Below are 16,676 nucleotides of genomic sequence, written 5' to 3'. Positions count from 1 at the left end.
CTTGAATTGGTTGATCAATCTGAATACTGATGGGTTTCTTCCTCCTGCTCAGATTAAGAACCTGAGGCGGCGTAGATTCTAATTGTGGAAAGACAGTTGTAGAATAGATGTGCGAAATTTGCCTTTAGTCAGCGGGTTGTCGATTGGTGCAACAGACTTCCATATTTTGTTGTGGAAGTTAATAGCCTAGGAGGGGTGAAAAGGGAGGTTTTCCTTTTTTTTTTTTTTTGTTGGCTGATCTGCATAAGCTTGCTTTCTTGCATTGTCATCACATATGTGAGTATGGGCTTAGCACACCGTGGGTCCTGAGCTGAATATCATCATTCTTCTCTTTCTTGTTAATTTCCTTCTACTTTTCTCTCTCTCAGGGTAACTAGGGAATTTTTTTTATATGGTGCAGCATAAGCCTGGCTTCCTTGCACCACAGAGCTAATACTAATAATGATAATGATAAAAGAATCATTATTTTGCAGTACGCCCTCTGACGAAAAGTTTGTGTGGTACATGTGCTCATGTGTATGAGAACTGGATTATTAAATAGGTACAGTATTAAGTTTTGTTATTGAACTTAATTTGCATTGTTTTTGTGTTCTAAATTTAAAACTTATCAATAGGTATCTGTAACTTTGAATATTGGCGATAGTAATGCGATATCAGAATGCTAAAATTTGTCAAGAGAATGTTCAAATTTTTGTCAAAGTTATGTAACATGTTAACAGTACCAAACAATTCTCATGGATTTTCATATTCAGAGATCATGAGAATCAGTGGCGTAGCTACCATGTAGGCAGGCAAGGCAATTGCCTTCCTCCCCGGGCCCTGGCGGCTTTGGCTGTCTCCTGTTTTTTGCAATTTTCATTAAATTTAGTAGGAGCCCGAACATGTTCTTATCCTCCGGTCCCGAAAAAGGGTAACTACGCTAGTGATGAGAATAGCACTTTTTGTAAGTGGGTGTGTAAGAATCGAAATGGTTTAAATTTACTTTTAAAAAAAATTTAAATAGGAAGGACGTTCCGGTAAGAATCGAGTAATCGGTTCTGATAGGCAATATTATAATTATTGGCCTTATTGATCTCTAAGCATGAAAAGGTAATAATAAACAAGCGTATTTAATGAAAAGTTAAACGAAGATTAACTCATCTTAATACTCTTTTTGTGTATTGTGACGGAATAAATCAGTGTATTATTTTTAGTGGTAGTAGTAGTACTGGCAAATGATCCAGGAAAGCAAGCTTATACACATCGACAAAAAAAAAAAAAAAAAAAAAAAAACCATACTACCCATTCCAGTACCCTCTAATAATATTTGTATCACATTTTGCCTCCACATTTTTGGCGACAAATAACATTCTTTAGTGATCGTTACCTGAATCCATTGCATATTTATGTGTGTTGAGGGATACATGAAACAAATTGTTTACACCACTGATATATAAACTAACACTTAGGGGCTGCCTTGCATAAGATAACACAACACACAACACCACCACAGAGATAAACAACTGAGATGACTTGTTGAATCGCATCCACGAAGCTGTTATTAAAAATGGTACAGTGCTACTTGCACGTATGCGGGATTCCTTCATCACAATGTGTTGAAGTCTGCCTATTGTCACGGGGCACTTATTTCATTTCGAACATCTTTTGTGCTATTTCTTTTGATCTGGCTTCAGCTTGATTGCATTACTAATAAAATTCTTTTACTGCTGGTGTGCATTAAAAGAATTGAGTTTCCTTGTCCATTCATAACTAAATTTTAATCAACAAACGTTTATTGTTTTGGATTTATTGATAACCGTGTACACTACAAGTAGCGTTATTCAGATAGTTAGTAATAATTAAAACATTTCTAATTAAAGTAAGCTTTTTCATAATGATTGCTTTTCATAAATTTACTCTTTATCCACAAAATGCTAGAAGCAGAAATGATTTCACTAATTTGTTTAATGCTCCAACTCAAAACCATTGCTATTTTCAAACTGAATGTAGACCCTTCTTGTATTTTAATAAATCATTCCCTCAATAAATAATGACTTCAATTTCAAGAGCACCCTGTATAATGGGATAATCATCTTGTGCCTTTGCTGGTAGAGTTCCTGTATATCATTTACCCCATGAGCTGTTCTAGCAGGCTATCCGCACTGCTCAGAGAATGTCATGTTGTACTGTATGATTACCTTTAGGTCTCTTTCATTCTCAACCACTCAGTATGGTGGAGAATGAACAAGACCTAGAGGTAATTGTATTGCTATGTTATTCTGGGATTCCTGCTGCCCATATGCAGTACCTTGCATTTACGAGTGTTAAACCTCAATTTGCCACTTCTCAGTCCAACTGTCTAATATATATGGGTCTTAATGAACTAGTGTGCCTTGATTCCTACCATTAACCATCCTGCCAATCTTTTTATCATCTGCAAACTTAGACAATTAGTGTGTTATTCCTTTATCAGTTTGACTTGGCGTATTATAGCCTTAGACACTAATGTGCCATAAAATCCGAAAACAACCAACGAACCTTTATCAGTATTGTTAATGATCATTGTAGATAGTAACGAGCCCAGAACTGAACCTTCATGGGCTCCACTAATAACATTAGTCCAAGAAAAGCAGTGCCAATTTATAACTGCCCTCACCTTCTGCTTCTCAGCTGTCCTTTTATCCATAGCAGTGACTTGCAAAATATTTATTTAGTTTGTCAGCAACCTGAACAGGATCATCAATAGATCACCAGTGTTATCTAGTGGGTCAGTTTTGTTCATCCCTTTCCTTCTAGTGTTAACATAAGCAAGGAATTCTTTGCATTCTTAGCCAAGGACCCCTCATGATCTCCCTTAACTTGCCTAAATTCTCCCTTAGTGACATCACTGCAGACTAGTTTGTGCTTTATGTAGGATTCCGTGTGGCCTTCTAATTTATAATCATTCTCTGCATTTTTCTTCTCTACCATTAGTTTCATCAATTCATCTGACATCTAGGTCCAAATCTTGACTAGTATCTCTTTTTTGGTATAAAAGGCTTAGTAACTTCTGCAAGTACTTCCCTGAATTCCCTCCATTTAGGATTTGAAGTTGGAAACATTATCAATTGGTCCCATTGGGAGGAATTTATAAACTAAGACTACAGTTTGTTAAAATGGTTGACAGTGCAACTGTTACTATTAAAAAGTTGTACGAGAATATAAGTGTATTATAAAGGAATTCGTTGTTATTGATCTTGTATGTGTGTGTGTTACTAAAAGCTGAAAATAATGTGAATCCTAGCCATTATCAAAGTAAATTCATTACAATGCATAGAAGTCTGAAATATCAAATAATTTTTCACATCAATTTTTCATTCACGTTTCCTGTTTTGCATTTTTTTTGTATATATTTGTATTTATTTATACAAATTTATATCATATTTATATAGTGTACATATATATATCACAAGAGTACAGGGGGTATACATCTTCTGTCCCTGCAATGTTGTCTGGGTGACATATTTGGAATGTAGTGAATAAGAAACAGTTAACTGTCAGGGATAAGGCATATATCCCCCATTTCATTGAAAACAACTTGTAAACAACACAACACAAAATTTTGTTTTTTCTCCAAAATTTTAATGAAAAATTTTGAAAAAAAATTTTTTATTAAAATATAAAGCATTGCATATTAATGTGATAAAATAATAATGTGATAAAAAAAAATCAGAAATTTGTTTCAGAAATAAAAAAGAAATTTAGGCACATATCAGGTGCCGCATGACCTTGCTTATTAGTTTTTTGGGGGGGACATAACCACTGATGCCTTAAAAAGTAAAAATGTAATAAATATTTGTGGAATATCTGTGATGACTTGAAAGTAATATCATTTCTTTTTTGGGATAATGTATAAGCTGTATGAAATATTTCCCTTTTTTTGTGTGAATGAGCAGCTAGAAATCAATACATTACATAGTTGATGAATGGCCATTATTGAACTACAGCAACTTGTCGCCGACCGGGCTAGCCGGGTGGTAAAGTGCCTGCCTGGCAACCCAAAGGTCGCGGGTTCGATTCCCGCCTCGGGCTTGGATCAAAGTACTGCAAAAACCTTGGGAGGTGCAATATGGCCACAGAAGCCGATGCGCCAACAACTACCAAATCAAAAAAAAAAAAAAAAAAAAGCAACTTGTAGGTCTTATTGCATTAGTGTATTATGTCTCTTACACACAATTTGTGTGAGCTGAACAACCTGGAATAACTCATGGGAGGGGTGACTACTCTCTCTACTCAAGACCAGCTGACTACAGCCATGATTTAAGAATCCTTTAAAAATTCTTCCATTCTCCTGTAGGGAGACCCAGATCTCCCTCTCCAAACAAGAGAAGTGACAAAGTCATTGTACTGTTACAGAGGACAAGTTAAGCTTATACAAAACTTTGTAAAAGCTTTGAATAAGTAAGCTGAGCATTGGTACCCGCTCCTTATTAAAAAAAATTGGGATGATCCACATAGCATTCTGCTATGTGGATCATCCTTTTACTTATAATGTTCCTATTGGCTTAGTCTGGTCTCTGTGTTGATAATCTTATACACAAACCAGACCAACCCATAGCATATGTAATTGTGGGCCTGGATATTATAGTAAGTGAGCTGTGGTCCATAGAAATCAAGAAAAGAATTCTGTTCTTGATTTATACTCAGCAGACTATTGCCAATTATAAAGTCCAATCACTAGTTTACAAAAATAATATTATGTGATATTGAAGTTTTAGAAGTTATATAGGTTGTCAAATAAAACTATTAAATATTATTTACACACATTACACTGTGCACACATCCATTATTTAAAATTATAATAATGGCATTTAATTACTGTAGCAGCTGTAATTCTGTAAATGGCTGTAGTACTGTATAGTGAGAACATGTGGATTTTTTTTTCTTCCCTTCAATACATTTGCTAGTTAATGTTGCTCTCCATTCTCCTTCAACCATAACTGTTTTTGTGTGTTAGCATTATTATTCAAATAGAGAGATCCTCTTTCTTCTTTCACTCAAAAACACATGATTTCTGATCTTTAGATATTGAAAAGAAAACCAGTACATTTTGTTGAACATTGAATCTATAAAGTTTGAAAAATGAATAGTGAAGCTGATATACAATCCGAAGAGAAGAAACACGGATTAAAAAGAGAGATTGAGAATGAAACAGTACCTGAAAAGAAATTAAAAATTTCAGATGAGGTAATCTTTAAATATAGATATATATATATTTATTTATAAGGCTAGAGGTATTATAGAATTGATTATTATGTACACCCAGTGATCACTGAATTGTGACCAACCCATTCATAATGGACTATGCTACTTAGCTTGCAGTATAAAAAACCAAATAGCTTCATACTCTAGAGCAGTGGTAATTTGCATCCAATTGTGTAAGTCAGAGTGATAATGTAGTAGTTATGGGACATAGTAGACATATCACAGTTTCAAAAGGCATGGTGTGTCAGGTGCTTCCATGTCGGAAATGGTACATCTTGTCAGTTACTCATGACCCACTGTGGTTAAGGTGTGCAAAGAATGGCGTTGAATGGGTCAAACCCATTCAAACCCATTCATGTGGATGTTCACCACGAACATCCACATTGCACAATGTGGATGTTCGTGGTGAGTGAAGGGTGCAGCACATTGTACGTTGCATGGTTAATGTGAAAATGTCAATGCTGCAATGCCAACTGTTGCACAGTTGACATCGCAATACAGTTTGGGGAATACAAGCATATCCCAAATTAAAATCTGTCTCGGTGTGTGGCAAATTATCATTTGGGATATTGTATGGGGTTTCACAGTGGACCTTCTCACTGTTGATCATCAATCAATGATGGCCAATGCTATGGTGCCAACAATATGCTGGTTGGACACTGGAGAACTGGAAACCGAGTGTGCTGATCAGATGAGTCCAAATACCTGGTGCAACTTGCTGACAGATGACTTTGTGTGGTGCAAGCAAAACTAGTCTGTGGACCCATCGTGCAAGGTGTCTGCTATCCAGGCAGGTGGCAGTGGTTGCTTAATATGAGGCATGTTTTGCTGTCAAGAACTAGGACCTCTGGTGCGTATTGACCAAGTTTTCGCTAGTGAGGTCTACCGGCTGAAATGAGATCTTCCAAGATGATAATGCTTCTTGTCATCAGGTACACATGTGGTCGAGGAACACAGTGAAGATATCACCTATTTTTGTTGACCTCCAAACTTGCCCGACTTATATCCAGTTGAACACCTGTGGGATGTTTTGGAATGGGGAAGTGTGGTATATGGACATGCAATCATTGTCTGTCCCAACACTAGAAAGTCTTGCAGGCAGCATGGCTTCAGATCTCTACATACATCTTCAAACAACTAGTTGAGTCAATGCATAGGCAAATAGTAGCTGTTATCTGTGAACATTGGCCTAACACGTATTAGGCAGGTGGTCATAATTCAGTGATCATTGAGAGTATATTGATTATTATAATAACATATATGCACAAACAGAGAGGTAGCAAAAAAGTTACAGGTCGGTTGTAAAGTAACTCAACGTAAAAATATGTAAATATTTGACATAAACATATTATTCTGCATACCAGAACATACAAAACAGTTTTATTATCAGGCTTCAAAGATAAAGGAAAATATGCAGTAAGGAACACGTCAGTGTTTACCTTTAGGTGTGCAAGTTGATCTCACCCAGTATACTGGGTTTACACAGTTTACAAGTCTCACCCATTATACTAGGTGATACTTGTAAAGTTGTGCAAGGCAATACTTTACATCTCACCCAAGTAAGATTTAAAGTGTATTGCTTTGCACATAAAAAGATTTTTTTTAAAAAAGAATGCAAACTGATGAATTTTATCCAACACTTTGGAAAGATTTAAAGTAACTGGAATGTCATGCTAATTGAAAGAGGGATTTGTCACTAGCTATGAGCAAATTTCCATGCCAAAAAAACAATGGAATAAGAGAGTGAAAAGGTTAAGCAAGAGATAACTCTAGAGCACAGGCTTTAAGGACAAGTATAAAAATGCCATAAGTACTTAGAGACTTTTGTACTAAAGACTTTTTTTTTTTTCATGTCAAAAACGACAGAAGAATTTTGTCGTAAACATCTCAGATTACTATTTAATACACTCAAGTGTCATTCATAATTTTATTATTATTATTGTGGTTATTATTTTAAATAACTAGAAAACCCAGCTTATTATGCTGGCAGTTTACTTATATCTAATTTAATTGATCCCCAGGTATGTTAGCAGACTGCTTTTCTGTTGACAGCTCAGTGACCACTTTGTTATGATTTGCCAGTAAATTAATGGATTGATGCATGATTTTATTTGTTCAGGCTATCCCTAGGACTGCATGGGAATATCTTAATCTAATTTGATATCATAAATAAGAAATTTACCTATTTCACCAACAAAAAATACATTGAAGTAATGTTATTCGTTTTCCATCTTATGCTTAGTATAGACTGAATAGTGTACATGCATACTGTCTCTATATGTATAAAATATACAGGCACTCCCTGACTTACACAAGGGAATTCTGCGTAAGTTGAATTTTACGTAAGTCGGAATTTCCCTAAATGCTTATGCAGCGCTCACAACTATGCTTGCTGAATTTTGTTGAAGCAAAAAAGAAATGTTCGACGAATATGTAAATAGAATTATTTATTCAATTTTTTTTATCTCATGCGTAAGAAAAATTACAAAAGTGTGCAATTACAAAAATTTCAAAATTATAAAATTACAAAAAAAACGGGAGGGGACAGCGTAACGTCACCAAGTTTTACTTTTCGAGAATCATTGCCAGAATCAACGTCTCCAGCTGATAAGTACACCGCTGCAGAGGTTGAGGGCTGTGAAAATTTATAAGGGGTTTTTTCGAACACATCACAAAATTTCTCTGCTGCTGCAGAATCGTCAATGGCGACTTCACTGCATACTTTAACATTGTGGAAACCAGCATGATGCTTGAACCTATTTGACCACCAGTTGTTTGCCATACTTATCCTGAATATCTCCATAAATGCTTGTTGCTTTTGCTTGAATGGCCATTAGACTCAGGGGCACTCGCTTCTGAATCTGGTTTTCCATCCATATTATTAATAGCTTTTCCTTCTTCGATATAGCACCTGAACGTTGCTTTGTGATCACTGTTAATCTTAAATACGTTGACCCTTTAACGTGTTCTTTTATATGCACACTGTCCTTTGAAAGAGCATTCACTGTTGAATCAGCAAGACCTAATTCCCATGCAGTAGATGACAAACTTTGTCCTGCTTCTTACTTCTTAATCATTAGCATTAGCAGAGGCATATGATGCAAGAAAACAAGCTTATGCAGCATCAGCCAAAAAAAACCCCTCCCATTTCACCCCCTCTATTTGTTCCAAATGCCTGTCCAGCTCAACCTTAAATTTATTTAGGCTATAAACTTCCACAAAAAAAGATGGAAGTCTTTTTTTGTGGAAGACTTTAGCTAGCGGATAGTTGATTGGTGGAACACCAATGAACTATCCGCTAGCTAAAGTCAAATCTCTGCACATCTATTCTACAATTGTCTTTCCTCAATTTGAATCTGTGCCCCCTCAGGTTCTTAATCTGAGCAAGAATCCCATCAGCATTCAGCTTGCTCAGTCCATTTAAGGTCTTATACACCTCAATCAGATCACCTCGCAGGTGCCTACTCTCCAGGCGCAACAATTTGCAGAACTTAAGCCTTTCTTCGTAAGAGCACCCCTTTGTTCCCCTCACCAATCCTGTTGCCTTTCTTCGTAAGAGCACCACTTTGTTCTCCTCACCAATCTTGTTGCCCTTTTTTGTACTCGTTCTAGCAACTCTACATCCTTCCAAAAATGAGGCCTCCAGACCTGTACACAGTATTCTAGGTGTGGCCTGACCATTGCCTTGTATAACAAGATAATCACATCCCTGTCCCTGCTTGCAAAATTCATATATATCATTGACAAGCCTACATGACCTGCCCTGGCAGCCCGTCTGCACTGCTCAGCAAACTTCATATTTCACTGCACAATTACCCCCAGGTTTTTTTTGCTTTCCATTTCCCTGAGTGTAATACCACACAGTTGGTAGGTTTTTTTTCGGTTATGGTAGGTTTCTCTTTGGTTATTGCTACCCATATGCAGTACTTTGCATTTGTCGATGTTAAACTTCAGTTGCCACTTCTCAGCCCATTTGCCCAAATTATCTAGATCCAGTTGGAGTAGCATACTGTCTTTACTATCATCAACAACCCTGCCAACCTTTGTATCATCTGAAAACTTAGACATTAAACTGATATACCTTCATCAATATCATTGATAAATATACAAAACAGCAATGGACCCAACACCGAACCCTGCGGAACTCCACGAAGAGCAGTGTCCATTGATTACCACTCTCTGTTGTCTTCCACTCAACCATCCCTTTATCCATTGTAGCAACTTACCCTTAATGCCATACTGCTCCAATTTGTACAGCAGTCTTCCATGTGCAACAGTATCAAAAGCATTCCTGAAATCCAAGTAGATAATATCAAAATTATTTTTGGCATTCAGTTCCTTTGTAACCACATCATAGTATCCAATCAAATTGGTCAGGCAAGACCTCCCTTTAACAAACCCATGCTGTGTCTTAACTATTACTGAAGTCTTGTCTAGATGATGCTGCAATGCTTCTTTAACAAGTGATTCCATTATTTTCTCCGGAACACAAGTTAAACTAACAGGTCTATAGTTAGTTGTGTCACCTTTTGAATGCCCTTTGTGAATTGGTGATACATTTGAACACCTCCAGTCCATGGGGACCTCCCCTGAGTCCAAGGAAGCTCTCATAATTATGTCTAAGGGTTTGCTTACTTCCTTTGTTGCCTTCCTGTAATATAACTGGATAGATCCCATCCACCCCAGGTGCCTTCCTTATTTTTAACTTCAAAAATTTCTCTTCCACTTTGCTCTCAGTTATTACAAAATCACTTAGCTCCGTGTTAGAGTTTGATAAAGTTCTGGCACTCCCCTCATTGAATAACTCCTCGTGTGTGAATGTAGATGCAAAATACTCATTCAGTTTATCATCTACCTGAGCATGATCAACTATAGTCAACCCGTCTATATTAAGTGGTCCAATCTGATTCATCCCTTTCCTTCTAGAGTTTACATAAAGTAAAGAACTCTTTATCGTTTTTCTTTGCATCCTTTGCCAAGGATTTCTCATAATCTGCCTTTGCCTGCCTAATCTCCTTTGTGACTTGATTACAGACTAGTTTATATCTGCCATAGGCTTCTGTGTCACCTGATACTTTATATGCATCCCATACATTTTCCTTCTCTGCCACAAGCCTCATTAGTTCATCTGACATCCATTTAGGCCTAAACCTTGAACAGTATTTCTTAGTTGGAATGAAAAGCCTAGTAGCCTCCAAAATTAAGTCCCTGAAGGCTTCCCATTTAGAATTCAACGTTGGTAACATCATCAGTTGATCCCACTGTACAGAATTTAAAAACTGTCTGAGACCACTGTAATTACCTTTACGAAAGCAATAGCCTTCCCTTTAGCCGGGCGCCTCTGTAGCCAGGTGAGAAGGAGCAGCAGTGCATAGCACACGCTTCTTGATTAGACCGGGGTTTGAGCCCGTCACCACCAAATACGGAGGAAGCGGAAAGGTCAGGGAATGACCACCGCATTTCCCGGAGCAATATGGCCTTAATTGCTAATGCTCCTAAAAACCAAATAACAAACAAACAAACCCTTTAGCCTTGATGGTAGTTACATCTTTAAGTAATTCCCACATCGATACATTGTGGTCACTGTCACCCAGTGGTTCTTTTATCTGCAAATTCTTAATGCATGAATAATCACTGCTGATAATCAGATCAAGAGTACTACTCCCTCTGGTTGCCTCTTGAACATGTTGCTGTAGAAAACAGTCATCCAATAAATCCACAAAAGTCTTGCTAGTGTGCGAATGACTAACCCACAATTTCCAGTCAATATCTGGAAAGTTAAAATCCTCCATTATAAGACATTCTGATTTACTGGCCTTCACAATTGCTCATTATACTCATCAGATTCATTACATCTATAACACACACCTACTCTCATTTATCTTTTCTCAGTGCTTATGTCACACCAAACAGACTCAACATTGCATTGTCCAACAACATCATTGTATGCACTTCCTTAGATTATGTGTTTCTTAACTAACAGCATAACCCCTCCTCTCTTCCTGTCCTGTTTGTCATTTCTGTACACATTGTCCTCCCCAAATTCCAATTCTGCACTGCTTATGTTTGTGTGACACCATGTCTCTGATATCCCAACAATATCTGCCTTTGATGTCTTGACTAGCACTTCAAGCTCATCAAATTTATTAACTATACTCATAGCATTGGTGTACATGCAAGTATATATGCTCCTGTTTCTACTCTTAGTTACTCTAACAGAGCCCATGTATTTATTTGTTCAACTATGACTCCCAGCAGTCCTTGGAAATCTCCATTGCCTTGCTTTCCAGGCTGCTGCTCAATCTAATAGAAGCAGTGAGTGCAAGAATCACTTTTGCCTCTGCCTGCAGCCACTGTTAACCTTTTAGTCTGTGTATCCCCCCGAAGCTAGCAGATTTCTGACCCCCCAACACTGCCTCAATAGCATCAGCAAATATTCTTTGCACCCTTTCTATTTAAGTGTACCCTATCCCTGTAGAAGCAGTCTCTCCTGTCAACAAGCACAGACCAGGCTGAAAAAAATTCTGCTCCTTGAGCTTTGCACAATCTCTCCAGGGCCGAATTGATCAAAAAGGCTCTCATCATATACTCCCTCCTATCGTGTCTGGGCACAATTGCAGACACTTTCCCATTCAACCCTAATTCGCGACTTTTTTCAACGTTGACCTGTACTTGTTGAGTAAATCTGCAGATCTCTTACTCTTAATGTCATTAGTTCTAATGTATACAACGGTATCACCTTTTGTGTCCTTAAAAGATGATATTTGCTCTACAACGTCATGAACTTTTGCCCCTGGCAGACATACCCTGGTCCTGTTCCACCTATCCTTCTTGCATAGTATATTCCCCCGTCTCCCTGACAATAGAGTCACCAACAATAACTAGTTTCTTTCAGACCAGCTCATTCTACTTTGGAGATTACCTTTGTGTTTCCTAATGCACTGGAGTGAGCTCAGCAGTTGAGCTGGGCAGCTGAGAGCCTGATGGGCCCCTCATATTAATTTCTTCGAGGGAAATTATTTTCATCTTCATTTATAAATCAAAGTTTGTTTTGTTTCCTAGCTCTGCCACCACTTGCACTTTCCTTTGGTCGCTTTCCCTTCATCACTGTAATAAGTAATTAGAAATGAAGAGAAGATTCTAAAAATTTATTAATGTTTCTTATATGATTGAAGATTTCAGCGAAGGGGAACACACGTCACCATAATAACGTAAAAACCCACACAATTCCGGTTATCGGGATTATCGCAAATGCAGTAAGATCAAGTTTACTACCCTTTTATAATAGATTGCACTAACAGAAAAACCCAATAAATTATAAAGTGCAAATTGTTTTTATTATTTTATGGTCGTCACCTCCAGAAATGTTCTGTAGAAAAATATCAACAAACCTATTCAAAATTGATTCTTATAAACCCCAGGGGCTCACATTTGGTGAGTATAGGCTTGGCAAACCCAGGGTCCTGAGGTGGATATCGTCATTCTTCTCTTTCTTGATGATTCCTTCCTTCCCCTCTCTCTCTCTCTCTCTCAGGATTGGCCCTCCATGGGCAGGAGCAGCAGTGCATAGCATATGCTTGATTAGACCGGGGTTCGAGCCTGTGACCACCAAATATGGAGGATGCGGAAAGGTCAGGGAATGACCACCGCATATTCCTGGAGCAGTATGGCCTTAGTTGTAAATGCTCCTAGAAACCAAATAACAAATATCTCTCAGGGTAACTTAAGAATTTTTTTTCTTTTGGCTTGAGCAGCATGAGCCTCAGGCTTCCTTGCATCATAAGGCCAATAATAATAATAATGGAACATATGATAACGATGCAAGGGTAGTCCTCCATTATAAAAATGATCTTTTAGAGAGATAAATAGTTATATAACAAAAATTTCAACTTCTGAGGTCTTGGAATGAATTACCAAAAAAACAATGTGTTATTGGGTTCCACATCGTGATGTTTTCACAATACCACCATTTATTCCTACGGGATGCAAAATGTGTTTCCATGATTTTTTTAAGTATGCACTGGCCAGCAAAAACTTGTGTAAAGACAAATTTATGGAAGTCAAGTATTGCGTAAGTCAGGGAGTGCCTCTATATAGAAACAGTATGCCTAGATGTATATAAAATCAGATGGATTTTATATATATATATATAGAGAGAGAGATGGTTTAATGTAAAAAAATTGTCATAGTGCTATTCATTAACCTTTTATTATTATTATTATTAATGTATAGTGACTCCAAACACAAGGAATTATAACTTTAGCACTGTGTCTGGTTTGAAGGTTGATGCTTGATGACAATGGACTTGAATGGAAACAGGCCTGTGTTCTCAGGATTCATATTAAATATATAATAATGTAGTATCGCTGAGAAAATGGATAATAATATAAAACAAGTTTGGAGTAAAAATTTTCTTTAATAAACTTGGGGACAACTTAAAATAAGATAAAAGTAACACATCACAATAGCTTTCAGACAGAGGATGCCCTTCTTCAGTTGTAAACATTACAAAAAGTACAGAATGTCATGCACTCAGCTATGGTGGTCATATGAGGTAAAAAATGCTTGATACAAGTTTATTGAAGTGTTATCACATCAATTTATGCTTAATACAGTTGACTGTATTTCAAGGTTCTGCTGAACCCCTCCTCAGGCCTATAAATAGAGCTGGACTACTGGTACAGGAACAGACTAAGCTGCAATGAAAGACTTGATATACAACAAAAATGCACCCATCTTTTTAATAAAACAGCCTTGGCAATGCGCTGTCTTCATACCCTCTATGACAACCTTCATTCACAGCTGTTGAGTAAGAGGCTGCAAGACTGACTTATCTGAATCCCTCCTAAAGTGTTACCAATATGTTCAGTTTGGTAGATTATATAGTGTCTTACCTGCAAAATTCATTTTAAAGCTGTACTCTCAAAACATAAGCACTGTTGAATCTCACAATGATGCCCACACATCTTCAGCAGACATGACCCATTCTTCATGATAGAAGAGATAGAGATAGGGGAGGTGCTAGAGCTTTGTTCTGGAGACCAAACATGTTTTTCACTACTGCAAGTCTCCAGTAAGCTCATTGGGTGGCTTAGGGGGCTGACCATTTGATGCCACACACACACCTTGACCTCTGCCTGTTGATACACATATGGGTTGTTGTTATTTGGTTTTTAGGAGCATTAGCAACTAAGGCCATATTGCTCCAGGGATATGTGGTGGTCATTCCCTGACCTTTCCTCATCCTCCGTATTTGGTGGTCACGGGTTCAAACCCTGGTCTAACCAAGAAGTGTGTGCTACGCACTGCTGCTCCTGTCCACCTGGCTGCGGAAGTACCCCACATATGGGTATTAACCTTGGTATATTAGGCACAGTTTTTAGACTTTGCACATGGAGATATAACAAGTTATACAAATAGGGATATCGAGATATCCAGATTATATCCATAGTGATATAACTGTAATCTTTAAAGGATGTTATGTCTTATCAACCCTGTTAATAAGATACCTTTTTCCAAGATAAATAAAATCCCTGTTAGACCCTGTTAGTGGTATCTGGGTCTTGAACAACAAAATTGTTCAACATCCAGTCACCACTCTCAGAAGTTGTCACCAATTAAAAATAGATCCTCTGGAACAGCCATGATGTAGTAAATTTAAGTACTGTGATGAGGTGTAATACCGCTTTACTGCACTTGTGAGCATTGAATTTATGTAATGCCAACTTCCTAACGCCACCAACATCAGAGGCGCCTCCGTAGCCAGGTGGGAAGGAGCAGCAGTGCGTAACATACGCTTCTTGATTAGACCGGGGTTCTAGCCCGTCACCACCAAATATGGAGGATGCGGAAAGGTCATTCAGGGAATGACCACTGCATATCCCGGAGCAATATGGCCTTAGTTGCTAATGCTCCTAAAAACCAAATAACAACAACAAATAACAACAACAACCAACATCAGTGAGACTCAAACTGGTATTGAATGGTCCATTCATTATTAAACCTGTGAAGATTAAAAATTACTCAAATTTATTTACTGATTAACTTTTATCTTTGTGTTATAATTTAACACAAAGATAAAAGTTAATCAGTAAATAAATTTGAGTAATTTTTAATCTTCACAGGTTTAATAAAAATTAATTACAAAATGATATATTAACTGTTAACGGCATATCAAATCAACATCAATCAAAATCACAAGAGATGATAATTGACCAGATCACTCCTTGAGTTACAAACACTCAACTTATGTCCATCATTCATGATAACAAAGCTCCATTAAGATGAACAGTATAAATTTTTTTCATGATGAATAATCTTTGAATGTTTATTATTTTTTATTGATGTTGAAAAAAAAAATTAATAAATGCTCTCCAATTTTGCATTATCGTAATGAAAACTGGGTATGATTGTTTGGGCCATTATTCTCCATCATGTTGCTTAAGCTAATAAGATTTATTCCTTAAAATAATTCTCTTGATAGTTTAGCATTCATACTAAGAATACATTGTACTGTATCTCTGTCAAAAATTGGGCCAGTCTTTCTGAGATACAGACCAGCAATCATAAAACAAAGGACCACAGCTCAACCTCTCAGCCACTAGACTCACTCAGGAAACATTAGTAACCAGACCACCATTGTGACTATTTGTCAAACCCTGTGTTAGACTTTTATTATTTGTTAAGTCCAAGGACAAACTTGTGTGCGAAAGTTTGTCCTTGTCTTACTGTGAAATTTCTGTGTGATTTCTGTCTTACTATGTGAAATTTTTCTAATAGTTTATATGAATTTTTATCATATCACTTGACAAAAAAGATAGTTTAGTAACTCATATAACATAGATATTTCTAGAATGATCCATGGAGCCTCCCACTTTATTTTACTTTGAAATTTTCCAGGTGTATAAAAAATAAATTTTAGGTTTTTCCAGAAATAATGTTGTAGCATATATGTATTAAACTGAAAATTTTGAAATAAATTTTAAAAATTTTCACTATATTTTATAATAACCATTTATATCTTTGTATAATCTTTAGTCTAAACCAGTATAAAAGTGTTTTTAAAAAAAAGTGTTCTTGTTTATACTCTGGCACAACCACTAAGTCAGAGTAGTTTACAATAAATCGTGAATAGAATCATTAATGGTAGATGACTTTCATCAACCGGTGAAATACCACCACTTTGCTTATTGGAGGCTTCAAGTGGTGAAACCCATGTTCAGTCTCTAGAGCAAAGTTTCCAGCATCCCCCCCCATACTTCTCCTTCAACCCATGCACGGTACTAAGTACTATAGGTTTTGATACCTTTCGTGTTTGGGGTTTTCATAAAAAAAAAAAAAAATTAATCATATTGTATTTAGCAGTCACAGACTTTGTGGTTCACTCAAAGAATTGGTGCTATTGCACTTTTTTCCTGACCTCTCATATTTGTATTTCTTGCATTTCTGTCAAT

At 36.9% G+C, this 16,676-nt stretch overlaps 1 protein-coding gene across 1 annotated transcript in view; it reads left to right on the top strand.

Annotated features, from left to right (window-relative positions):
• Positions 1 to 491: 491 nt before the first annotated feature.
• Positions 492 to 16,676, top strand: part of LOC150089607 (pseudouridylate synthase 1 homolog) — a 102,256-nt gene continuing 86,071 nt past the window's right edge. The window contains exons 1-2 of the mRNA XM_090390044.1: positions 492 to 541; positions 5,044 to 5,205. Coding sequence (XP_090246170.1) covers positions 5,101 to 5,205 — 105 coding nt within the window. The 5' untranslated portion in view covers positions 492 to 541; positions 5,044 to 5,100. The remainder of the gene's footprint in view (positions 542 to 5,043; positions 5,206 to 16,676) is intronic.

This window comes from Mastigoproctus giganteus, chromosome 2, assembly GCF_048544385.1.
Source record: "Mastigoproctus giganteus isolate SK-2022 chromosome 2, ASM4854438v1, whole genome shotgun sequence".
Lineage (NCBI taxonomy): Eukaryota > Metazoa > Arthropoda > Arachnida > Uropygi > Thelyphonidae > Mastigoproctus > Mastigoproctus giganteus.
Note: the sequence above shows the minus strand (reverse complement) of the source record. Positions and strands in the feature narration are given on the sequence as shown.